Raw genomic sequence first — 27,093 nt, 5'->3', positions numbered from 1 at the left:
TATTTTGGATGAACCAACAAGAAAAAAAAAATTAAAAAATCTTAGTGACAAAAAAAAAAAAAATTCCACTGGAAGGAAGCAGTCCCAGACTGAAAGATAACTCTGAAACCCCCAGACTTCTTTCTTGAGACAGTAGGCACTTAAATAGATCCATTATTTTAATTTCCAGCCCTATGTCTGAATCAAGCAGCTGGTAGAAGATGAGCCAATGCAGGAGGGCCCTGCTGGCCAGCAGGCACCTCTAGCCGCCTTTGTAACCATCCAGCCCAGTCACTGCTCACTGGTGTATCCACAGACTGGTATTAGCCACGTCCTTAAAACTAAAGTATGTTTAATATGGAGTAGCAAAGAGCTTTTTAAGAGACTAGATAGTAATCCACTCCCCATGGCTACTGGCGTCTTGACTGTATACCATCCAATAAATTCAAGGCAGTAGTTCTTATCCCAGCATTAAAAAACACACTATAATTTCCAAAATTTAGTCATGTCCATCATCTCTCTTTGCCAATACCATCAGAAAGAATAATCCCAATAACTTGGAAATGATGTAGATCCAAAATGGAAACATCACAAGCTGCCTTCGGTCTTCTCCATCCAAGCGTTATTTCCATGGCTAAGTGTTGTCTGTAGAATCCAAGGGGCTGCATCATTAAAGTCTACTAGAAATTTTGTGGTGACAATCCAATTAACATACCAACTGTGTATAGTGAGAACTGAGAACTAGGCATCAAGCTTTCACAGAATTTTAGGTTCTAGTATTCCGAAGATACTCCACAGAGAACTTCACCACATGTTGTAGAGTAAGATAGCTCCATCTGGCAGCAGGGATACATCCGAGCAAGGCCTTAATATTATCCAAGAAATGGAATCATTACTTCTAGAAAAGAGTAACTCCAATATCGATGCTGGCCAAAGGAAATCTTCCATCTTAAAACCACCTTATTTCAAGTGTAGATATCCAACCAGCTGCAGAAAACATCCTCTATGGATCCACAAGGTACCAGCCACTGGGACAGAAATCACTTCCGTTTCCAACCCAAAATAGGAAACATAGATAATTCCCAAAATTTTAAATCCATCTGGGGGCCCTAGATACGAGTTTGTGTTTCTCACCATATCAAATACAAAATACCTGCCTAGAGAAACCTTGGAACTTACCCATCAAGTCTCCGCTCATAACGTCCTTCCCGTGCATGAAGCGATGGGGGGGGGGCCGTAAGTGGGCCCCCCACCACCTCCTCTGAACCCAGAAACCTCTCTACTACGAGATGCTATGGAAACTGTATCATCCAATCCCCGAGCAGCACTGGGAATGGTTCCTGGTTCATTATAATCCGTCCGTAGGTCTCTATCTCCCATTTTGTTGACAGAGTTGTGTGCCTTCTGCGCACTTTTGATGTCCACAAAATCCACAAACGCTGCCACTCCGCCTTCCGACCCCCTCTTGGGGAGTATTTTGACACTTTCGACACGTCCATATCTGGAAGAAAAGCAAAGCAAAGCACATATATTAGTGCTGGGAGGAAAAGTCTGCATTTAATAACATTGCCTCCTGCAAAATCAACACTAGCTTCAAGCCCTTCACCCTGCCCATACGGCAGGAAAACCAATCTCAAAGCACGGCAGGGGTTGGAAGATGTGTTTTCAAACAGAGGGGAAAAAGCCATTTGTAGAGGGGAAAAAAGCCATTTAAACTTTTCCATCATTACATTTATAACTCCTCCCTTCTGGTTAGCCCATCATGAGACACCTTTTTTATAACAACGCAGCAACTGCAGCTGAAGAAATACAAAGGTATTTGCAATTAGAGCAGTCTTCTCATTTTTAATCTGATGAGCATACACATAATTAAAACAAAACTGTGTCACAACAAGTAAAAACAAAGACACCCCGACAATACGAAAAGCTCGACCTTGGCACAGCAATTCCACCACTCTGGTGGCATTTACTCCATTCAGCACTAAAACAAGAGTCTTCATTCTCATCCTTGCTCCTGATCTCAAACCTGTTTCCCTACCATAGCCTCTTGGGATGCTCTGGAAGCACAGCAGACATAGGCACCCCCAGACCAGGGGGGGCTTTTGGGTTTCAACTTTACACCCCCCATCACCACAGACCAAGCTGCACAACCAGCAGGCTACAGGAGGGCGAGGCCACCACACTTCATTGTGTGAAGCAATTGCAACACAGGCACTTAGGGGTGAGCAGATGTCTCAATAAAACAACAACAACAACAAAAAATAACACATTTGTGCAGACAAGAAACATCAGGTAAACATGCTTTTAAATACCCTGCATCAACTTAGATCAAGAGAGGGTAAAATGGGAAATATGAACACAGCAACGTTTTAAAACAGCAGTTCTGGTTGCTTGTTTCTCTCAGCCAAGAGATTTTCACCAAAACAAGTAACGGCTTTTAACTGCAGTTGTTAATCCACAACAGAGGCAAAAAGCTTATTTTTAAATTGCTGAGAAACAGGAGAGGGACACAAATTCAAAAAAAACATAATAAAGTATTTACAAACTTGATTAATTGTTGCAAAAAAATTTCTATTCACAAAGGCAGCAGAGTGCTGAGCAGATGTAAACAGATCTGAGACAAGAAAAGCTGTTTTCAGCTGTATATCCAGGAACAGGCAAATGCAACTGGCTGTCTGAGGAGCATGGGCTGTCAGCACCTGCAGGTGTGTGCGTGGCTGACCATGCACCTTCCAATCCCCTCATTGTTGTTGGGTGACTAATCCCTAAATACGATTTGAAAACCTGCCTCGCTGACTGCTGCCTCCTCATTCCAACCTGACCTACTATACCTTATGTATAATCTGGCTTGGACTTAGATCCCATTTTCCTCTGGGTTATGCTCCACTGAATGTGGCACACTACCCATTAAGGAACACACGTGCAAACAAGAGCATCGTTCAAGTCAAAAAGCACCTTGTTAGGCAAAAAAAGGCAAGGCTGCCTGTGGGACACGTTCTTGCCTCTCTCTTGCCACCTTTGTACTCGTGTACAACACAGTGACATTTAATTCTCAGGAGTTTCCCAACCTGTGATACCAAACCGATGCATTGGTTGGTTATTTTTTACTCTAATTAAAAGCTGCAAGGAGCAAATAGTGATGAATGGTACTGCAGTAAAAGTACTTCTCCATGTTTGCAGCCTGCTGAAGCTGGGTATGGTTCTCTTGCCTTGAAGGCAAGATTCAGAAAGACCAGAAAAGCAGAGGACATAATTAATAAAATCTATGTGAGGCAAGCCACAGCCTAATTGGATGTGGCACATGTAAAGAGAGAAGAAACAGGAAAGGAAGAAGGGGGAAGGAAAACAGAAAAGAGCCTATTTGAAAAAATATTCATAGCATGAATGAACACGACAAAAACTATGAAAAATAATTAGGTATCATAGTTAGCATCACCTGTTAAAATGTTTATCAGCAAAGGAAAGATGTAACAGGACAGAGAGCTCCAGCTCTCATACCTATTGAATTTTTCTTCTAAATACAGAAGTGACTGGCTAGAACACATACTTTTATTTTGCTCATTGCATTCAGTTTCTGGCAACACGAGCCCCTACTTCATCTACAGTCTTCAGAGGGGAAGGAAATAATATCTTAGCACTACTCAAAAAACCCCAAATCCTAACTGTCTCTCTCCCTGCAGTTCCCACAGCCCACGTTGTACAAAGTGCTGCCTGCCAGTTCCATCAGAAATGGGCTCAGAGACTCTTCCTGCTCACCATCCTGACAATTATTTCCTCAGTCTGAAATGGGAACACACGTGTTCTTGTAACATACACACAGACAGACCTTCATGACTTCTCTTTTGCTGCAGAAGATCCAGAATGTGTTCAAATGCTCAAATATTCAAGCTAATGCTGCCCAGAAAGTGCAGATGATACAGAATATCAATGTAATAAACTCCCCACCCACCAACAAAATTACCCAGCAAACACCGAACTCTTGCAGCCAGAGCTTAAGAGTGTACTTTGGTTGTCACTAATTTTAAAATTATTTAGTCGATTTTTTTCTAAATCAGAAATGGATGGGGAGGCCACTACTGTATTCCACTGCAACCACGGCCCTAGATCACCCCACTGGGAGACGGCGCACTTTAATCTGTCTGTTATCCAGATACATAAATAAATATACACCAGGCTCTGGTGTCCTGCACTGTACCCTTGACGAGCCCAGAGGATAATCTGTGGCAATCGCCTTTGCTGAAAGCGAGGGAGGCAGACGTTGGGGAGGAGAAAGGGAGCAGAAGGGGGGGGGGGGGGGTGAAAGAAAACTGAGGAGAGAACCCCGAGTATTCAAGGACAGCTGCTGGGAGAGGAAGGTTTGCATTTTCCGTGCCCCAACGCAGTCCTGTGATTACACACATCCCCTGGTCCCCCACCGTGAAGATTAATCTGTCTGGTGAGCCGACCCAACCCCACCCGTTGGCGTCTCTCCGAGCTGCTCCCGTCTTGGCAGATGCTGCCAGGGGGAGGAGGACCGCACCGAGGGGAGAGGAGGGGAGATCTGCAGTGCTGCATCACCAGACGGGTTTACTGCAGCAGAATAATACATGACAAGGAAAAAAAAAAACCCAACAACCCCAAAATAATGCTTTCCGGACGGCTGGGGAAGGAGGCGGCGGTAACGCCGTGTTTGGTGACACTGATCACACACTGAGGCAAGATGGAGGCCAACGTGCTCCAAGGAGCAACCTTTGTCCAGATCTTCCCAAGGAAGGGGGGACAAAAGGCAAGGGGAGGCACTGCTGTGACCTTTGTAAGGTTCACAGAGCAGCTCCTCTCAACCTGCCCTGCTCTCTGCGTCCCTGTGCCTCAGCCCTTCCCAAGAAGGCTGCGTTTCGCAACTGCTGCCAGACCCAACAGACAACAAAGAGCCTGGCTCTCTCCGCTCCCAACCCCGAATGAAAACAAGGCTTTTTAGTGCCTCTTCCCGCCCGCAACTCATGCTGATTAATCATTAGCCCTGTGGTGCAAGGAAGGCAACTCAGACCAAGTTTTCCGAGGGTTTACAGCTCCACCAGACGCGGCAGAGACGAGGACGTGCGAGGGCTGTTCTCTCACCAAGCCCCTCTGCCAGCCCCGGCTGTATGCACAGACCCAGCGGCCCTTCCAGGAAACTAAAGTTGCTCAGTAATCAGTGCTCAAACAAAGCCACAGTAATCCAGCTTCTCAGACAAAGGAAGGGAATTCATAATTTAAGCACTATCGGTTTATTCACTGTAGATCAAAGCACCTCTATCATCAAGCAGCTGAAACGTCTCTGGGCTCTCGGCGTGGCTGCTCGGTGCGTTTCTCCTGCTCTCCAGCCCTTCCTCCTCCCCAGCCATTCCTCCTGTGCCAGGCTGGGAAATGTCTCTGTCAATGCAGGGCTGGGCTGGTTCCTCCTCCCCAGACACAACCAAAGTCATCCTTCACCCCACGACTTTCCCTGCATGGGGTATCTGCACCCCGGGCACCCTGGTCTTCCCATTTCTCATTAACTATTTCATCTCAGGTGCTGAGTCCAAACGTTCGTCTGCACAGCCTCTGCTATTCCCAAGCAAAAAAATCTTAAAACAAAGGATGGACTACCAGAAAGCAGGCTAACAGATGTTTAATAAACAAATGCTGCAACATTTTGTAAACTGATGAGGGTCTTTACAGAATGTTAAAAACACGACAGGAAAAGGTAGGTGGAAATCCGGGAGATTTGTTGCTTTAATTTAAACTGAATCCCACTCTGAATCTTATTAACTCCTTCCGTCTCATGTTGATCTTCCCCCAAGCTTATGAAGACCTTTTATACCCAACCATTTTCATTACAGCAGCATTTTGCAGGTCAGATACATCCAGGTCTATTAAAACTGCACCATATTTTTATTTGGAAGCCGTCACAACGTTACGCTCCAGATACTGAGACAGACAGATCAAAAACACCTCCAGAGATTCTGTGCTTGTTTCTGCACCCCTCATTAAGAGCATGATTTGCCAAGACGCCCTGATACAGCAGGACATCTGAATAGTTTGGATTCACTTCGACTGAAGCCAGGTATCTTCAGCCAGCTGAAAAGCAGGGATGACTTTCTGTGCCGTGCTGGAAGTCCTTCCTCCTCCACCATTACATAAGCCAGGCAAGCCCCAGCCTGCATTATTCAGTAAAACGCTCGCACAGCTTGAAGCTTTTCTCGGCCAATCACATTCCTCTTGCTTTGTTGTTATTTCATAACAAAATAATGTGACCTGAAATAATACTTCTCCAGATGTCTGCCTCTCTTCTCCTCATTCCTAACTCCCCACCAGACCAATACCCCAGGCTACGGGCTACTCTGGTCCTGCGTCTCCCCCTGCACAAAGCAGATCGGCTCCAGATAGAGGGAAATGCAAGATGTGCAAATACTAAAGCTTCCACAAAGGAAGTTGCCAGTCACCAGCTCCACAGGGGTTTTTAGCCAGGCTGCTGATGTCTGCTCAACTCCATTAACATCAGGCTTTCTGCTATTACAGCCATCCATTTCACAGCCCAAGAACTCGGCTCACCACAACAGTACATGCAGCTACTTCCGTCCATGTAACACACAACACGCCAGGAGAGCAGCAAGCCCAACAGCATTGCAGCCTGACCAGCAGCAGGACACTGAGCCATGGTGACAGCAACCCTGAAGAAATCCTGCTCAGAGTTTAGCACCAGCTTCTACTATCACCAACTCACACCATGACCTGCTCAGTGAGTCCCCCTCCCATACAACCAACTAAAGCAGTGTTTACTATTCCCTGCTGTAAAAGTTCCAAAGCCAGTAACACAAAGGGACTCGGATCTTTCCACAGGTATCTGGAAGGAATCAGACACTGTCATTGGAATCACACTCTGCTTCAAGCAATGCAGAGTGTAAGTTCAAAATTTGACAATATTATCATCTGCCTAGCATGGAAGGAAGACTTGAGAGCTTACAGATACAGGAGGATAAAGGAATTTAAACAAAAGATACTAAAAAATGCACAGACTGCATTACTGAGTTTGGGTCTTATCCTAAATACAGTAACTGATCTGTAACAGCAAAGCCAGAGACAGACAGAGCATAAATGTGTGTGTGTGCACAGGGCTGGGATGAGAATCATGCAAGTTATTGAAATGTATCTTGATGGAAGCAACACGCAGGATTCCAGAGTCCTGGAAAACTACACTTAAAATCCACATTAACAAACGTGGGGAATGAGCTCAATGAGCCACAACGACTTGTCTTTGCAGGACTGCCACTCAGCCCTGGAGAATTTGTCAAACTGGATCTCAAATGCTTAACAACAAACAGGGCAAGACACAAGTGGCCACTGGCCCTTGCCAGCAGCTGCTCTTAGGGGAGCCCAAAAGCAGAACTGACTGTGAGCAGCTCCATGAGACGGCTCATTACCGAGGGCTTGATCCAAAGCCTTGGTTCCCAAGGGCACCAGAGCAGGCTCTGCATGGAGCTGGCACACCTGGACACCTGGGACACCACAAATCCCTCACATCAACACACACGTGTCTCAGTTATAACCCAAAAATTGAAAACTGGCTCTTCAAGATTGCTGTGAAAATACTGTGAATATTTCTCTAATATACAGACATGCACCCCCACTTTGAAGAGCCTGGCAGCACCATTTTGTAACACGCCTCCAAACATCTGATCTTCCCTCAATTTTCTGAAGAAACAGGTTTAAGTGACAAAATCCCCTGGGAGAGGGGGCAGGAGCACAAAGGCTGCCAGCAATGTATGGAGCACTTCCAGCAGCCTCCAGAGGAGTCTCAATCTATGGCATTGGGCTCTCCTTATCTCCAGCTGCTACATCACATTAAAGACAGCTAAAAATAAAACAAATTAAATGCCTCTCTAATTCTACCTTTCTCGGCACAAAGTTGCTGTTTCCGTAATGATAAACCCTCCTAAAAAGCCAGGATAGTGTTCTGGATGATCACGGGCAGGAAAGCTCATCAGCCAGGGATAAATCCCTGTGATTCAAAGCTTTGAGAACATTTACCTTCCCAAGCCAGGCAAAATAAAAGCTCCTCATCTCACTAGGAGTGCTGGTTTTCAGGCTACACCAAGAACAGGCCTTGTGACAGCAATGATTCAGAAACATGCCCTAATTACTGAGCTCCCATAATTTTCTAGATTGCAATCTGAGATGCTTTAAAACCTGTTCAGAGTGATCTTTATTGGCTCTGCGACCGTTGGGGGGAGAAAACTAGCCTTCTTCAGGGCATTCTCAGCAGCTCTCCTCCGTAAAAGATCTATCCTCCAGATAAAGATCTCCAGGGAAACCTCAAAATTCAGCAGAAACCATTGACCAGGTGACAGAGCTCAGTCAGACCACTGCCACGACCAGGGTGAAGCATCAAGATGATGCTCCTCGCTCTCCTCTCCTGCCCCACTGCCCCAACAACTCCAACCCAGACCACTCCGCAGCCCCCAACAGCACTCGATGGGAAATCTGACTCTGACTGCAAACAGGGGTTTTGTTAATGAGATACAGCACGTGTTCCTGCCACGCACCCACAACAGTCAGGGCTTTGTCTACCCTTGTAATCCCTCCCTGAGAGATGACAAAGTAGGAAATTAAAAAGCTAGCATAGGCACATTCACTGGTACTTCTGATACCCCTGTTATTTAAGAGCAACATGCTTGACACATCAGATAGTCCAGCAGATAACTCTGTGCTGAAATAAACGCTTGCTTCTTGCTTTACAGCTCAGCTGAATGCTCCATTTTAAGACACCAAGTAAAAAGAGATTCCAAATTAAGACATTTTGTTTGTCTTTATTGCAATGTTCCTGTTTGGATACTGCTGAGGGATTAATATACAAATGAAATCATTACGTACCACCAGAGAGGGAAGAAACAGAATATTTAACACTGTTTATTCATGGCTGTTTCTGTCGGTACTTCTTCCCAGAGTCAAAGCAGCAGGAAATTTTCCTGCAACCCCCACAACAAGATTTTGCCACACATAAGCTGTTCAAGTGCACACGCATCAGGTGAAACCTGGCTGTAGAACCAGCCCATTCCTTGAGATACAGATCAGTCCCACTCACTCCAACACCCCCACAGCACAGAGGAGCATTTGAACGGAGTCCTAGCAACGCTTCAGCCTGAGGGAGACAGAGGGGAGACAAATCCATGCTTTGAGCACTGGGATTACACGAAGCTGTAGGAATTAAAAAAAAAAAAAAAAAGCCTCACTTGACCTCAGCAGCACCGAGCTGGGCTGTGTTTTACATTCTGGCCCCAGTCAGCAGCTCTACTGGCTGCGACGTCAGGAGAACCCAGCGTTGCATCAGAGGCAAACCTTGACCCAATGTAATGAAGGGCTCCACACAAGATGACCCAGCCAGAGCTCTGCACACACAGCTGAGCTACACCAGCTTCTCATTCACACGAGAAAAGAGGCAGAAGCTCTGTGATTGAGGAACTTTTCCTCCTTGTCACTTCTGTACAACCAAGGAGACGCACACAAGCACCCAAGCAGGGCTTACTGCTATATACATTATTTAAAAACAAAAAGAAATCAAAGTGGCTTTGTGAGCAAAAATAATAAAGACTCATTTCTTATGGATGCATGTCTTGAGGTAGAATTCTCCAGTGTCCAATAACTGCCAGTTCCCACTGCAGCTTTTCCCACGGTCAGGAACACCTCTTTCCCATGTGGATTCTTTAATGTCTAATAAGGGTTGCACTCTCACTGCAGCTTTTCTCTCCATGGGGCCGCTAATCAGGTCTCTCTCCTCTATTAAAACTGCTTGTTTTCACAAAACTCAAAAGGAACATGGTATCTCTGAGCCTGTGAGTCCCCCCTTCACCCTGAAGCACAGCTGAAACTGGCTATCGGGTTGAAAATTGATTAGGAAAGATAATACACACATGGCAGAATCTTACTCTCCAAGCCGATGAGAGCAAATTTGACTATTTGTGGAAGCCTAAATAGGTTATAAAAATTAGTAGAAGCTCAGCACATTCAGCTGTGTTGTAGCAAGTAGGATGCACTGTGATTCTTTATCCTTCAGCCTACACAGATGAGCTATCACGTTCCTACACGCTAGAGACAGAGCTGCTGAATTCCATCTCCAGGGCATTTTTTCTTCCAGCTTAAAGCATAATCTGCAGATTTGATTCAAAAACACTGGTAGTGATGGGCTACATGAAATGCTTTATGCACAGGAATTGCTCAAGCCTGATCTTTTGTGTGACTGATTTTGGGATTTGTTTGGATTTGACTTCAGGAGCGCATCGCAACTGTAAGGGAATCTCACGATTAATCAAGTTTTTCATTCTTACATGAAAGAGTAATTCCCCATCTCAGCTTTGCTTCTCCAAGCCCTGCTTTGCATGTACTTGGCAGCAGATGGAGGAAAATGCAGAGTCATAACATTACTGTCTCCCTGCCATGCTGCAGAGTACTTTAAATACGTCTCATCTTAAGGCTCTGTAAGTCTTGTTGCTCACGGTTCATATTTCTCCAGTGAAACACAAACTTTATAACCTCTGCTCCAAGGTTTTGTATGTTCTCCAAAAAATGGTATTTAAGAAGAAAAGAAAGGTTATCTATTTCTCAGGCCATCCCAAGTGAATGGATTGCTCCTCCCCCTCCAACCACAGCTCAATTTGAACAAGTGACCAGCAATGATTGAACCAACAGGTTCAACAACTTGAAATTCATTTCTGATAGGAAGCAGCCATGGATCCAAGGACTCACTGAAAGTCACCAACCCCAAAAGCTCACTGACTCTAAAAGGTTACAATCTTGAAACCAGGCAAGAAAAAAAACACCCTGAAAAAAAAGTCAAGTTCCCAGCCGGCCCAGCCCTGTATTTAAGCTAGGCAGCCACTCCTGCACTGCCACCCCAGCCTGTCACCCAAACACAGATGTGCAAATGTTCGGCTGTTGGTTCGTGACTCACCGCTACCACCACCCTAGAGAAAGTGCTTGTTCCTGTGACTAAACCAACTGGCAGGGCAATACCTGGCATGAGCCAGGTGTCAGCCCAAGGAAACTAATCTTCCCTGCTGACAAGTGCCCGGTGAGAGCCAGGCACACTCAGTGTTTTGTCTGCAGTGACTACCGGCACTCTAGGCGCTTTCTCCATGGGCGAGAGCTTCAAACTTTCCACCACTGAGCCAGATTTTAATGGCTTTTCTTTTGATGCAACTCAAAGCCAAGGTTTTGCGAAGCCAAGGGAAACAGGCTAGCTCGGATTTCATCGCAAGGATGGGTGAGGTTTCTCACCTCAGTTTTACAAGCTGACCTAAAGGAGGCTTCACCATGCCAGAGAGCTCAGTGGACCTGTGTCTGGAGGTGCACGGTACTACCAGACCTTCAGGGCTCCTCCTGCGGTTCCAGGATCAGCTGGATACACCGACCCACCCGCAACAACCGGGCACGTCACCCTGACTGCCAGGAAAGCTGCTTCCTAGCTTTATGCCCTACCAGTGATCAGCTTTACCTTTAAATGCTTGTTTTCAAAAATTAGTCTGACACAAGGTAGGCAAGCACATGAACTGGTGCCAGCACAACGAGGGACTGTAATCTCTGAATGGACCAGGAGGAAGAGATGCTTCCTGAGCTCAGCTGCTGCCAGAAACCAGCCTATCTCCCCATACCCACAACCAGCCCATCAGCTACACCATCAGTGCTGAAGCCATTTTTATTTCTCAAATGTAGCAAAGCTTCTCTGCTACTAATACTTCCAAGATGTTGTTAAAAGTTAAGAAAAATACCAAAGGTTTATTTAGACTTTGATGACAACGAGGTTACTGTGCAGACTGTTAGCTATCTAGCTGTGTACTTAGCTGGCTTTCCAAGAGCAGTGTCTCTCACACACAAGCACAGAACCCCTGAAATTAAATCAGACATTGATTACATATACAAGGGAGATACTTATCCATCCTGAGCTTTTATTCCCCTCATAGTTAGGATGCTAATGAGGCCGGAAGAGGTTTTTTTCTTCCTCCAAAGGCGACTACTTTAAACATACAACTCAGCCATTTATTTTTCTTATTTTGCCCTGTTAACTCTTGCAGGTCACCCACAGCTGCCATGGGGAGCCTGAAGAGGGAACATTTCAATAACCCTCTGTGCTTTTTGGCAGCCATCACCGCTAATGAGGACGGGAGCCATTCACACCAGCAGCAAGAGCAGATGGACCACAGCTCGGCGCTTTGTGCCGCGCGGAAGCCTCGAGCACCTCACCACAGACACGAACACCACAGTTGGGGAAACCTGTGACAGGGACATTCAGTTCCTCTCCATGAATCCCACAGACAGAAAACACAACCAGCTCAGTTTTGTACCTGGAGAAAAACTGAGGTTGATTCACCACTTGCTAAAAGAAAAAATTCATTTACAACCTGGCAGTTCTCTTTTTATCGAGGTAAAAGATCATTTCAAACCCAGCTTTGATTGGCCACCTGACCACCTCCCTGACAAGAACTTGGTTTGAAGCCAGCTCTGATCTCCTACCATGTAAGGGGATAACAAAAGACATGCAAGCTCTTCTCTTTGGCTGGAGGACCCAAGAGGAACATACACACAGAAGTCACCATTGCCTCCACCTGTGGAGAGAGCCATGGGTATCAACAGAGAGCAGCACAGATCATCTCTTCGTGCTCATTCCAGAGATGTTTGGACCTATCTGGCCAGAGATAAGAGCACATTCAGGGCTTTTTGATCAGATTTGGAAGCTCACACTTCAGATCTAAATGTGTTTTTAAAAAAAAGTTCTTTCAATTTTAAGTTGCTAAGCTTAAATGAAAAGAGGAACTGAAAGGAAGCAAAAAAAAAAAAGCTTCCTTTTGTTCTTAAAAGGTGCCTGGGTCTTGAAGCAGAAGGCAGTCATGAAGACAGACTGCTGCTCCTCTCCCACGATTAGTCTGTCTGAGCAGAAAATTGATGTTCCTTTCACATCCGAATTCTGCTGCATTCTCACCCAAGTCACCATGAACGTTTGGACCTCAGACAAGGCATGAATACACAAACCACAGAACACAGCCACATGCAATGCTACAAGACACTCCCAAAAAAACTCTTCCTGAGGAGGAAGTTGTTTCAACCCAACTCAAAGACACCACCTTCATGTTCAGTCTGTCCTGTTAACAGATTGCAGCAGACCCTGGAATATATCCTGGTATATTTATGAAAAGCCTGTAACAATGTTTATTCTTGTATTAAAGGATGTTATCTTCACACTGCAGAATTTTACAGATTGCAGGGGATGATTACACAGTGCTAGTAGGTTAAACAATAACTATGAAAACGGAGAAACCAAAGCAGTTGCTGTGTTTTATTCATCCTGCAGAAGTCGTCATCACATCCTAATGTATCACTGCAGAACAGCACTGGAGCTGTTTTTTCAGGCTCAAGGAGACCAGAGCTGCCATCACTCACCAGGCAGACAGGAAAGGAAAACCTCCTGTGCTACCCCAACCTATACAAGATGGGAAACACTACTGACTTGTTAGCTCAGGCAACCCAAAAAAAGCTGGTTTTGGCTGATTTTCATTAACTGTTCAAGCAGTCTTCAGAACACTACAAAGACTCATGCAAGGGTAAGGTACAAGGCTGGCTGTACACTGTGAATTTCCATCTCCAGGCTCATATTCCTCCCACGAGATTTCACCATCGGCACACGCTGAAGATGCAGCTAAACTCATAAATCTTAGTATGGAGAGTAATCATATTTTCTAGTGTATTCCTCAGTTCACTGTTTAGGAATGTTTGCCCTTGCACAGCTTTGGTTTCAGGGCGTTCTCAGACCTCAGCAAGTTCACTGAACTTAATAAAAAACACAGGCAAAATACCTCACAAGTGCTTATTTTTGGTAGCTACCAAAACCAGAACATATCTGCCCCACAAGCAGCTTAACAACATAAACCCTTGTTGCCAGCAACTCTCCTGAAACCTCTAGTAGTGGAAAACCAGCCAAGGGGTGACCCTCAGTTTTACCCTGCGTCAAACGTCTTCAGAAGATCTTGTTTTGATATTTGTTGCTTCTCAGGTGCATCTTCGTGTGCAGAAGGCATTCCTGCTCTTCTTCACAAGCTTGACAACTGTGTGAAACCAACCCAAGAGCAAGACAGCCTGTGGTTGCAACACATCGGCTGATGAAAATAAAGCTTCCCAGGAGCCCCAGGTTCATCCTGACTCACCAACTCATCCAAAATCTGCAACTTGCCCTCTACTCATTTGGATATTTACTTCCTTTTTTATGAAAAGCCAGCTAGCACCTCTTCGCCCACAGCGAAGACAAGGACCTAATTTTGGACACACCTTAAGACTGCAATAAGGTCATTTGCTGGAGAACTTGGCGTGACTTTCTGTCCTATGAAAAGCAATGATGGAAAAAAACAGTCAACAAGGCTCTCACAAAACAAATTTAAGCCTTTCCTCGCCCCCCCATTTTAACTTGAGGGACGGATTGAATACCTCTGCAAGCCTCACAAGGACTGGGAAGTTCTCAACACCCAAGTCTGGTTTCTCAGAGTCTGCGAGAATAGGCACTAGGGTCACTTTACCATCATACCAAAGGAATTTAGAGTAAGGCCAAGAAATACCAAAATCCAACATCACTTTGGAGCGACAACAGAAGCTACATCAGCTCATCCAACTCACACACACACATACAGCCAGGACCTCTGAAGAAACTTCAGAGGAGAAACAATGCCAGAAAGGCTCAGCAGATGACACAATTTTGCAATCAAGTGACATCAACTTATCTTTCTACCCGGGCTCCGGGTGTAAGAACTCTTATTAGAAGCTTAGTCCAAATCTCTGCTCTTTGTGGCTTTTCATTAAGTTTCTTTGAAATAATTATGAAGGCATTTCCTTGGCCAGCGTGGCGTCAACAAGCTGCCACCTCAAGTGCATGCAAAGAGCAGAATCCAGAGCAGCCAGAGGATTCATGAATCTTAACCTGCTGGGGAGTCGTCCTCAGCATGACTCAGTCTTGGGGGAAGAAGTGGGTGGCTGCAGATCAACCGGTACCCTGCAGAGGTGGAGCCCAGTGAATCCGGATTAGGAACAGAATTATTAAAGGACTTCTAGCCAAGAAAAGAGATGCAAGCTGCCTCCAGAGCTAGCACCACCCTCTCCCCAATTAGCCACCCGACTGATGAACCTACATCCAGTGTAAGGCCAACCGAGATTTGAGGAGGCAGAATTTGTCTCGTGTCTTCCACACCTTTCTTTCCTTTCTGATTCTGGGCAATTAATTTAATCTCTTTGCCCTAATTCCCCAACCAAATGTCCTCCCATCATCTTGGGTTTTATATTCTGCAGAACTAAGTTTGCTGGAGATACCTGTGAAAGCGTGGCACAAACAAGTCCTGATACTGGCCAGTATTCTAGACATTGCTTCAACAAAGCATAAATTTTACCTACCCCTCCCTCCAAAGGCTCTGAACTACAAAGTCTAGCACCTCATCTATTAAAATACTGTCACTTTAAAATTATATGAATTAAGAAAGAAAACAGGAATAGCTCATTCTGTGGCCTTACTTTTGTATTTTCCTAAAATAACAGTACATCTGGATAGAGATCTCTGTATGCAAAGCTGATTCAGGATAACCATCCATGTGTTTGCATCCTAAGCAATATCCAAGAACTATTACTCGATTATGAGCAATAAAAGCCTGAGAACATATCTGAGAGTTTTACTAGAAAACCAGAGCACTGTTACTTCCAACTCAAGCCTGTTCCCGTGGAAAGGCTCTGCAGAACCTGCCCGTGTCCTGCGTGGGAAAAAGGCACAGAGCTGCAGCTACCCTAGCAGCCATCATCCTCACCAGGCACAGAGGCTTTTCTTCTCAAAGCAAAAAGACAGCACACCAGCAGCAACCTCACTGCCCTGCCCCACACACCATCTGTACAAGAGCTGACCAAAATCCCTCTACTCCACCTCGGACCACAGCAGTGCCCTCCAGTGCAAAAAACACAGGGATTTCATGTTCCCAGGCTGAATTTACACTCCCAGCCAAAAAGACAAAACATTTTCTTGTAAACTGACCAAATGTTTTCTAGTAGCTACTGAAAACAAACATGCACTCGCCCTTATGCCAGTCTTTTGCAGCGCAGCTCCTCAGAGCAGTCGTGTTTAAAATGCAAACCACTTCTCCCAAAAAGGGTCTTCCTCACAACAGAAATCAGAACACGGTGAAGCCAAAAATACTCATTTCCCAAAAAAGAAACCTTAACAGTGATTTGTCTTCTCCAAAACTGCTCTGATCGGCAATTTATTTATAATTATTTTAGAGCAGCATGTTTGTTTCTTAAATCCAGAGCTTCTCCCAGACTTGGTTGCCTCCCTGAATGTCTTAATTCCCCCACAGAATAGGAGATGGCATACCAAAGTCACATGGTTCATAATTAAGAGGCTTTTACTCCTCTTTGCCCTTTAAAAAACACCAATAAAGGGACAAAGCCATTCTTTCTGATAACTAGAAGAAAGCATAGGGGGAAAAAAAATATGGAGGGCCAGCACTTGTGCTGGGGACAACTGTTACTATATTTAGTAGCCTTGTTCTGCAAGCTGCTGAGCATCTGTTTCAATGATGGTGAATGATTTTTTTTCCTGCTAGTCAAGACAGCATTAATTAGGTGAACCCAAATGATTTCTACCACTGCTTCCCTGAGCTCTCATCTCCCATATCCTAACACCGATTCGATGCTGATTCCATCTCACAAGCAGATCTCCAATCCTGGCACCGGTTGCTTTCAGACTTGGGAATGTCTTAGGAACTCATTTGAAAAAAAATACAGCACATCAGAAAGAAGTTTTGAAAAAGGGAGTAGCTGGGTACAAAACAGAAAGCCCACAACAACCTCTACTTGTTAAAACGCAGAGAAAACCCCGTTCTGCAATCCCTTTTAATATCAAAACAATAGATTTTTAAAAGGGCTATTAAGGAAAAAAATAGCACTGCTCAACTTAAGTCAGTGCCTCTAGAGATCAGCTTCAGTATCCTCTCATTTGAGAGGACTTGTAAGCAGCGTGTTATTTCACACTAGACAAAAATCAACTAGGAGCATTTTGCAATAAATAAATAAATAAATAAATAAATAAATGCTTTCTGCAAAATGCGTCTTTCATCTAAATTCCTTCCTTAAAAGAGTAACTTACAAGACTGCAAACCCAAGTGAGGTTCCCACTGTAACTGCAGAACTGGAGGGGGAAAAGGGGAAGCAGCAAACCCCTCACATAAATGCCTGTTGAGTTCTAAGTTCTGAGAGTTTTCCTGGAATTTTTGCCTCTTTAGAAACAAAATGGTTGTGTCTCTCAAACTTGCCCCTAGCAGAGACTGTGCAACAGCAAGACCGCTGGTACAGGCTTTAAATATGGAAATGACAGTATTTCCTAAGCAAAGTGGAAAAACAAACACTCCTGTGGGTTGCACAGAGGCTTTAGGGGTAGCAATATTCCCCAGCCGTGGGAGCTGAGATTTTTTTTTAATGATATTTCCCCAAATTCCTCCTCCTGCTGCCGTGGCGCAGCCGCTCGGCAACGCTCTTCACCCTATTCTCAGGCTGGGGGATGGGTGGGAACTGGGTTTCGCCAAGCCCAGCTCCATCTGAAAAGACTTTCTCTCCACACTAAATGGTCCTTTCCGAGGAGGGAGCCTTTCACAGCCCACCTCCACTCCCCGACAGCCGCCTTCCCTATGGATATAGCCACCACACCATGCAATCCTTGTGTAACGTGTCCCTTCCCCCAGGCGAGGACCAGCATACAAAGGAAGCCTTGCTCCATTGTCCACCGACAGCACCTATACATTGAGCCTGAAACCCGGGTATAAAAGGTTATACCCCTTTTACAACACAAATATTTAGGTGTTCACATCCCTAAAAGGGCTCTGGAGGCAGCGTGTCATTCCTCCCCCTTCATCAGTACCTGCACCATATGTTTGGAAGGGTATTTTTAACTGTGTTTACTTGCTTGAGATCAGCCTCACCCAATCACACAAATCCCGGGTAAAAATCAGATGTGAAAAAGAAATCACAGAAATGAGGAGGATTTGTCTGGCTGCAAATCTGCTTCCCAAACCTCCATTTGAAACTCACAAGGGTAAAAACAACCACTAAAAAAAAAAACCACCAACAAAAAAAAGGTAATTAACAATTCAGCGCCTGCCATTTTTTCCCATCCATCTCCAAGCAACAGTACCATAGCAACTTTTTTCCTGCTTTAATGCAGGTTACAAAAAGCAGAGGACTGGACAAAATAAGCCCCAGGAATGTCAAATTTCCACTTTTGAGCCTATTCCTTCAGCTGGCTATGCCTGGAGTAAAACGAACAACCCCAGAGCAGGTTTTCTCTCCCCAAAAACCCAGCCTTTGTACAACGCTGGGTCATGCAGCCTGGACCGACGGACAAAACAAGCCCCCTGGAAGGCAGAAACACCACCCTGCGCTTCTGGGCTCGGGGGAACGGAAAAGAAAAGGTGAAGCTGAATTAAAAACAGGGCAAGAATTAAAACAGGGCCATTTCTGGGTGCTGGCCGAGATCGGCTCTTGCTGCTGCAGCAGCAGCTCAGAAGGGAGGGCAGAGGGGATGCCGGGGGGGGTCCTGCCCGAACCCCCGGGGTGACCCCGGCTCCCCCCGGCCCAGCGGGGTCCCCGCTGCCATTTTCGAGCCCGATCGGCACCAGCCGCGCTGGCCCCGGGCGGGGGGTACGAGCCGCCCCCCACAGCAGGAGCCGGGGGGACCTTCCTCCCCCTTCCTCCGTGTCACCGCATCTATTTTTCCCATGGTGACTCATTATTAAGGACGCTCAGTCATTTATTTTTTTTTTCAACGCAAGATTAAAGGAAGCTCCAAAATCCCTTTTTTTTTTTTTTTTGTTGGGGTGGGGGGTTTAAAACAACCTCGGGCTCCTCATCTTCTTCCTTCCCCCTAAAAACAAACAAACAAACAAACAAACAAAAAGCTTCCAGCGTGGAGTGCCGAGCACCAACTTTGTGCGAGAGCATTTCCCGAGGAAAAATGTGTTCCCGAGGCGGCGGGAGGGGAATCTTCTTCTCTCCGCATGAAAAGACGAAGTGGAGGAGGAAACAAACACAACCCTGCAAACAGCTCCTACTTCCTTATGAGCGGGATTCATCTATGCAAGGGAAAAAGGGAGGAAAAAAAAAATACAGCACGACACAAACAGTGTAATTAGGAGTCCAAAGCGCTTCCCGCGTGGAGGAATCCAGTGTTTTCTTCGTGGGATTGTGTGATTTGTATGATTTAGGAGTCCCGTTTCTTGCGGCGGCAGCTCCGCTCCCCCCCGCACAACCGCGGCTGGGGACGCGGTATCCTCAGGGTCGGGACGGCTCCAGACGGAGAAAACAGTGAGAAAAAAAAAAGGGGGGGATAAATCAAGGGAAAACTCCAAACGTTGAGTTGGTAAGAAACAACAACAAAAAAAATCCACGGAGAAGCAAGATGGCCAAGGCTCCGGGCTGACTCCGGGGCACCGCACACTCCCTCGGCATGAGATCCACTCCGTGCACAGAGCCGAGCTTCGACACGCCGCTCCTCCGCCTTTGTGGGGCTTATTTTCGGTCGTTACTGCTGTTACACTTCTCTCCGCTCCGCAGGTCGGTCCACGCCGCCAGAGCCCCGCGATCCCCGCCGTGGCGCGGGGCTTGTTTACAGCCACTCCGTTTTCCTCCCGCACAGGCCGCGGCAACCACCGGCCCTCCGCATTCCTCCCCTTTTGTTTTTTTTTCTCCTTGTGTTTTTTTTTTTCCCCTTTATTTTCCTCCAAAGCAGCGAAGAGGGGAGCGCGGAAAAGGCCTCCCCGGGCGCAGGGTGGGAGAGCGGCCGCAGGCGCGGGAAGCACCGGCGGGCAGGGGCACCCCCCCCGCACACCCCCTCTCCCGTCCCGCTCCCCACTCACCGCTTGAAGTGCTCGATGATCTTCTCCTCGCGCACGTTCTCCGGCAAGTTGCCCACCCAGAGGTGCCTGGTTTCCCGGACCATGCTGCGCGGCGCGGGGCGAGCCCGCCGCCCCTGCCCTGGCTCCCGGCCGCCTCCCCCCGCGCAGCGCTGCCGCCCGCCGCTCGCCGCCCGCCGCCTCCTCGCCGCCCTCCGCCTCTTCCGCCGCGGGGCCCTGCCGCCCTCAGCGCCGGCTGCCTCCCCCCGCGGCGGCGGACGGCACCATCCCCTCCGGGGGGGCCCCCTGGCTGGCGGGCCGGCTGCCGGGCGGCGGGCTCTTTCTCCGCCGCGGGTTTTCTTCCACCCGCTGCCTCCCCGCCGCGGCCCCGGTTCGCTCGCTCCCTCCTCCTCCGGCAGCGGCAGCGCGGCGCCCCCCCCGCCCCCGCCGCCTCCTCCTCCCGCTCCTCTGGCGGCTCGGCTGGCGCGCGCTGCCCCCCCCCTCCCCTTCCCGCGCCTCTGGCAGCGCCGCACGGGCCCCGCGCAGGCGCACTGCGCCCCGGGGCGCGCGCCGCCGAGGAGGGCGCGGGCGCGTAACGTCCCGACCCTGTGCGGGGGGGCGGAGGGACTGCGCATGCGCGGAGCGCGGAGATGGGTAAGGGGAGAACGCGGGGAGCGGTGCGGGGTGCAGGGGGTGCCTCGCAAAATACAAGGGGAGTGCCCTGCGGAATGCGGGGGGTGCATTGCAAAATATATGGGGGGTGCCTCGCAAAATACAAGGGGGTGCCCTGCAAAATGTAAGGGGGTGCATTGCAAAATACAAGGGGGGTGCCCTGCGGAACGGGGGGGGTGCGTCGCAAAATATAACGGGGGTGCATTGCAAAAATATAGGGGGGGGCCCTGCGGAATGCGAGGGGTGCCCTGCTGAATGTAAGGAGGTGCATCGCAAAATATAACGGGGGTGCATTGCAAAATATATGGGGGTGCCCTGCAAAATACAAGGGGGGGGTGCATCATATATCCGGGGGGGTGCCCTGCAAAATATAACGGGGGGGCTTTGCGGCAATGAAGGGGGTGCACTGAAAAAAAATAAAGGGGTGCCTTGCAAAATAAGGGGGTGCTCCGTGAAAAATAAAGGGGGTGCATTGCAAAATAAGGGGGTGCCCTGCAAAATGTAAGGGGGGGTGCATTGCAAAATACAACGGGGTTCATCATAAAATATACGGGGGGTGCCCTGCAAAATATAACGAGGGTGCACTCCAAAAAGTAATGGGGGGCTTTTCAGGAATGAAGGGGGTGCACTGAAAAAAAAATAAAGGGGTGCCTTGCAAAATAAGGGGGTGCTGCATGAAAAATAAAGGGGATGCCCTGCAAAAAAAAAGAGGTCAAGTGGCAAAAAAATAAAGGGGTTACGCTGCAAAAAAAAAAAAATGAAGGGGGTGCACTGAACAAAATTAAGGGGTGCCTTGCAAAATAAGGGGGTGCTCTGTGAAAAATAAAGGGGGTGCGTTGCAAAAGGAGAGGGTGGATTGCGAAAAAAAAGGAGGGAAACTGCAGAAAAATAAAGGGTCTGCATCCCCCAAAAAATTGGGGTGCTATGTGAGAAATAAAAGGGGCGCATTGTAAAAAAAGGGGCTGTGGAAAAAAATAAAGGGGGGGGCGCTATATAAAAAGGGGGGCTGCCTGCAGTGAAAAAGGGGGGGCTGCCTTGCAAAAAAATGGGGTGCACTGCAAAAAATAAAAGAGGTTAGGTTGCAAAAAAAATAAAGGGGTTACACTGCAAAAAAATAAAGGGGGGGCTGCAAATGCAAGGTCGTGGTGGCAGCAAACACCGTTTGCAGCCAGGCTGGGGGGTCATGGTGTAGCTGCCGAGGGCAGGGAAATGCTTGAGGGGTTTCCCCCACCTGGGGGTAACCCCAAAATCAACCTCCCCCCAAAACTGGGTGGTCACAGGGAGTGGGGAGGGAGGTCACTAAATCATGGTGGGCCAAGATACTTCACCCTAACAGGGAGGCCACCCTGAGAACAGGGTGAAGCTCCCACCGTCACAGGGGTCGGCTGCCAGTCGTCCCCCTTCTACCTGCTCAGGGGTTTTGCCCCTTTTTGTTTGTTTGTTTTAATTAAAATGGGGGTGAAGAAGAATGCTGGTTGCAAATACCTCCCTGCCTGCAAATGCAAACCAACCCGTCCTGCACCCCCTTCCTGCTCAAATGTCTCTGGCATCTGGAGGCTCAACCTTTTTCAACCCACAGGGTCTTGTTTTCCACCACTGGATAAAAACACCTATTTCTGTGCCCAAAAGGGAACACGCCCAACCAATTACCACGAGATCCTGGGCAGTCAGGTCAGGATAAAACGTGACACATACGGGGCCCTGAGTGCTTTTTGGTTTTGAAGCCAGTTAGCTGCTTTCACCCACAGTTCAGCCTTTCCCTTGGCCCCAGCCTCCTGACAGTGCTTTTCAATCAATTAATCCATGGTTTATTCATCTTTTTTTTTAAAAAGTGGTGCCACCTTTGCCATCCAGCCCTGCCAGAGCCTGCCCAGGGCCAGGGTAACCATCTGACAAGTCCACCTCAACAACTGGTCAAACATTGAAATCTCTTGATTTAATCAGCCCTCTGACGCACACGAGTCCAGCCTCGGCAGACCCGAGTCTTATCCCCTGTCGGGCGGCTCCAAGCCCATCCCTTCCCAGCCCCGTGCCTCAGTTTCCCCAGTGATGACAGGCATTACAACACTCCACCAAACTGAGATCCAGCCATAGATTAAAAGAAAGCCCCAATGACTGTTTCAAACAATGATTTAAAACACGCGATGGAGTCGTACGCACACGGGGAAACGCGCTGCCAACGCGCACGTTCCACCACGCGTTTCTCCTCCGTGGAAATGGGCACAGTTCTTGTTTTAACAGGTGAGAAGCCCAAAGAGCAGGCACTACGTGTTGATACCTTCAACAGCACCATTTCAGAGAGGAAGAAATCCAAACCCAAACGGGTTTTCAGTGCTGAATTCTCCCCTCCCTGACCCTGCAAAGAAACCTCAGGCAGGGTCGCTGCTGTCACATCTTGCAGGCAGGGTGGCCAGGAGGGACATCGAGGGACTGCAAACAAAGCCATGGGACTCTGTTGACAGAAGAGCTGGTTGCAAGGAGTGCTCGAAGGGCTCCATTTACACAGCAGCCAGCTGGGAGAGGAGCACAAAGACCAGCTGGTGACACAAAACCAAGGTCTGGACCATCCCAACCCTTTTGAAAGGCGTTGGGGGGAGACTGCTCCCAGTTGTAACATGCGACCACACTGGGGCGATGCCACTGTAACTGGATCCCCATGAGTGAAGGTTTTAAAGAACAGAGACCCAGGCTAGAGAGCAGAGAGAGCACACCCTTCCTCTCAGCAGGCCACAGGGGCCTTGATGGAAAGACCCATCTTACGTGGCAGCAACCAACACTGTCCTCGTCACGGCAGAAGCAACGGGTGTTTGTGCCAGGCGCCGGTGACAACACGATGAGCATCCAGTGGCGAGACATGGACACTCATCCCTGCGTGCTGCCCTTCCCAGAGGGATAAACTGCTGAGGAAGAGGAAGGCTTCAGCTGCTCTCCATTGCCTGATGGCCCTCAGCCTTCAGGCCACACAGGGTCTGGTGCACCACAAGGTGTGATTTAAATTACTCATGCCTGCGCAGTGGGTGTAGCTGAGCACCCAACTATCTGCGGGCATCTCGGCCAACCCCGCAGTTAAAACATTTGGGCATTTCTTATCAGCACTTGGAGAAGATTAAAATGCCAGTCCATATATTACTGAGGGAGCAGGTTATAAACCCATCAGCTTGAACACCATGTTCATGTTGCAAAAGAAAAAAAAAAAAAGCAAGAACAGGACAGATCAAAAGAGAGCCATTAAAGGCGTGAGAAAATGGTGCTGCCATATAAGGAGCTAATAAAGTTAGCAGCTCTCCAGTTTGGAGGAAAAAAAAAAGGGCAGGAGGATCAGAAAACATCCTTGGGGTCCACACAAACAGCCAGACAGCCTCGCTTGGAGGAGGAAAGGTCAATAAATAGAAGTGAGCAGAAAACGTTTCAAAATGCAAGTTTGTACATTTTTAACACAGCGCTTTACCCAAGTGGTGGAGCTCGCTGCCACGTGTCACCAGGACAGCTTGCCAAACGATTGAAAAAGCAAAGATTAGATACTGACCAAGGACAGCAACCAGAGCTATACTGCTAGGACTGTAACTTCCTATCCTGGGTTCTGACTTAGCAACAGCTCCAGGTTCTGTGCTCACAGCAGCAGGAGGTGGGGACAGGAGACCCCCATAGCTGGGGTCATCAACCAGCTCCATCCACGAGGGACTCACATGGATTAGAGCAGTGGTGTTAACAGCACAGAATGATTATCCCCACCAGTGTCCAGTGTGCGTCCAGCCTGCTTAGCTTTCTACGGGAAACCAGCAGGTTATCCAGACAGGAGCCCTCAGACATCACCACAAACACTCAGAGCGTTTCTTTGTTCACATTGGCCAGTTCCAGCCACCATCTTGTCACTGTAACATGTATAACATATAACCTGCCTTTCCTGCTCATTCACTGTATTTATTAAAATGACAGTACGGCAGATGAATATCAAATTGCCAGCAAGGCTTTTATTCCATCTTTAAGCCAGCCTGAATTACAGGCCTGATTTTATTGCTCACGTTTCACGCAATGGAGAATTTTCTCCAAGAAGGAAATGGTGCTTTTTGATATTTGGGCTCATCTGTTGCCAAGACAGAGGATACCAGCTGATATGTTCAAAGCTGATGATGCTTTGAACATGAAGCCTGGTTCTGAATCCTAAGCAACACAAAGTGCAGGATTTGTATTAATAAAGACATTGATTTTTGGTTCTTTGAGGAGAGAGGTTCTGTCCTCTTTTGCTCCAAATCTTCACGATTAGGTGACTGTCCAGATAAATCCCTCCACGTTTTTGAAACCTGGTATTTAGTGATTTATTTTCTAACACTCTTGCCCACTAGACTTCATGGTGATGTTCTTCTTATTCCCACAGTACAGGGGACAGGAGCTGCCACAAAATACCTCCACTGTAGCTGGTGGGTTAGCACCAGTTCCCTTCTGCAGCACAAGTAAACACAACTCAGGAGTCCCTGGAATTCAATTTACACTGAACCCGTTTGTGTATCTGTAAAATCACACTTCTGTTTTCAAAATACAGTGCTACACAAACCCAAGATGTTTCTTCAGCAGCAGAGGATGGTGTGATTGCTGAGCCACACAACCAAACACCATGTGCCTTCACAGAACTGCAGAAGAGCTTACTCTTGCTCACTGAATAGATGTATTAGAATTTATACCTTTTTTTTTTTTGCCTGTTGTTGGGAAAAATTAGAAATGTCACAGTGCTGGCTTCTGTCCTTCCCCGTGGCCCCTCAGCTTCTGTGCAACCACTTGCCAAAGAGATGTACCTGCTCACCTCACAAAGGTTTTTCCCAAACACGGGGTGTTTCACCAGCTAGACACAGAGGACTTTGGTCTTCCAGGCTGCAAAATACTACATTTTAGAGGAAAAACAAAGAAAACAAAACCAAAAAAAGCAAACACCATGTGATTGGATACCCAAACATGACCACTTCAAAGGATATAAATTCCCTAGGGCTGGATAGATCACCGTGTCCTGTACTTTGCCATTTTTAACACCCAGTTGCTGTATGACCTCTACATAAAGACCTTGTGTGCAGGGAAAAATCACAGAACTTACACTGGAGATGTTGCAGGACAAGGGTTTAACATAAAACCCAGAGCCCAAACCTGTGAGCTAAAGGTTGCTCTTCCCCACTGGATTGAAGAGCACACCCAGCACAATCTCCTCAGCCCAGGACAGCAGTTTCTCAGCAAGTTTTGGCCTTCATTTTACCTCTGCAGATCTCACAATGCAGCTTTTTATCTTTTCAGGATAGTATGAAAACTTGAAAGACTGTGGTTTCCTCCCTTATGGAGGAGGAGTGGAGGTTTGTATCGCTCATTTGCTTTTTGACTCTGGAAATTCAGGTTTTGTTTAGCTTGGAAACCTCATGGATGTTACTACTCTCTTTAGTCCAAAGCAGAAGGTGGTAAAAGTTCAGCCCTCACAAGGTAATTCTCACTTGCTTGCCCTAAACTGCCAAAGAAAAGTAATTCTAAGTCCCACGGGATGTGCCAACCTGCTTCCTGCTCCTCAGTTCCTCCATGCCAACAAATGCCTCTGAGGAGGATGAGGTGTATCTCCAAACCAACACATCCCTAACGAGAGAATAAAATTAATCCCCCTGTCCACACTGGTTTAATTCAAGTATAGACAAGGCTTTAGGCACAGGAGCTATTGGCAATTTTCACATCCACCACGCACCAGCATTCTCCAGGTGTCCACCACCACAGGGAGCACCATGTGAAATCTGGCTTGGAAACCTCCTACTTACCTTCTGCTACAGAAAAGCATCAAGTCATAACTGCTACAAATCAGTAACCAGACTGCCTCCCTGGCAGTGAAATCACTGCCTTTCTCACCAGGTGTTGTTCCAGCTTAGCAGGGCAGGGCCTCACCATTGGTCAGCCAGAGGCATGCAGGCAACACCAATGCCAATAGTCTCATTAAGGGAGGCTAACGAGAAGGCACTGATACCTAAACACTCCTTGTGTGCTAATGATTGCCTCTGTGCCTTGAAGTCATGTGTGACCTCAGAAAGCCCAGCACCAGGTGCTATTTTATTACCTTTTGCAACACAACAAAAGATATTGCACCCAGAAAAGGAAGCCTCTTCCTTCTTCCCCAGCGAGCAAGCACGACTTAGAGGTGTGGAGTAATAACACAGAATCTCCCACGAGCAAGTTCACAGGGAAAAAAAATTAAAAAGGAAGATAGTTCAAGGGGACCCTGATCTCCACCAACACCATTTAGGATGTTGTAACCTGCCCTACAATGTTTGCCCATTGCCTGAGCAAAATTAGGAGTAACACCCTAGCGCGTGTGGGTCTGGCTGCTTGTAGGAAAAGGGGCCCCAAAGTTATACTCCCTGGAGGCACCAGTTCTCCCCATCCCTTTTGTGTCTATTTTTTTTTTTTTTTTACATGTGCCACACATCAGCACAATGCTGACAACTGCATTGTATGTTTTCTGCCTATGCAGCAGTTCGAGAGCACACAACTCTGGAAGGTTTTTTGAAAGGGGCAAGGGGGAGGGAGCTGT

At 47.3% G+C, this 27,093-nt stretch overlaps 1 protein-coding gene and 1 long non-coding RNA gene across 2 annotated transcripts in view; one reads left to right on the top strand and one right to left on the bottom strand.

Moving 5' to 3' along the window:
* The window catches only part of SPEN (spen family transcriptional repressor), a 68,640-nt gene extending 48,364 nt beyond the window's left edge, over positions 1–20,276 (bottom strand). Inside the window, 3 exon segments of the mRNA XM_051637338.1 lie at positions 1,159–1,211; positions 1,213–1,480; positions 19,899–20,276. Of these exon segments, the coding sequence (XP_051493298.1) occupies positions 1,159–1,211; positions 1,213–1,480; positions 19,899–19,981 (404 nt within the window). The 5' untranslated portion in view covers positions 19,982–20,276.
* Positions 20,277–20,458: 182 nt separating this feature from the next.
* LOC127392920 (uncharacterized) lies at positions 20,459–24,771 on the top strand. The gene is made up of 2 exons (XR_007891360.1): positions 20,459–20,528; positions 22,788–24,771. It is a non-coding gene; the product is annotated as an uncharacterized LOC127392920 (long non-coding RNA).
* The last annotated feature ends 2,322 nt before the right edge of the window (positions 24,772–27,093 follow it).

This window comes from Apus apus, chromosome 20 (assembly GCF_020740795.1).
Source record: "Apus apus isolate bApuApu2 chromosome 20, bApuApu2.pri.cur, whole genome shotgun sequence".
Taxonomy (NCBI): domain Eukaryota; kingdom Metazoa; phylum Chordata; class Aves; order Apodiformes; family Apodidae; genus Apus; species Apus apus.
Note: the sequence above shows the minus strand (reverse complement) of the source record. Positions and strands in the feature narration are given on the sequence as shown.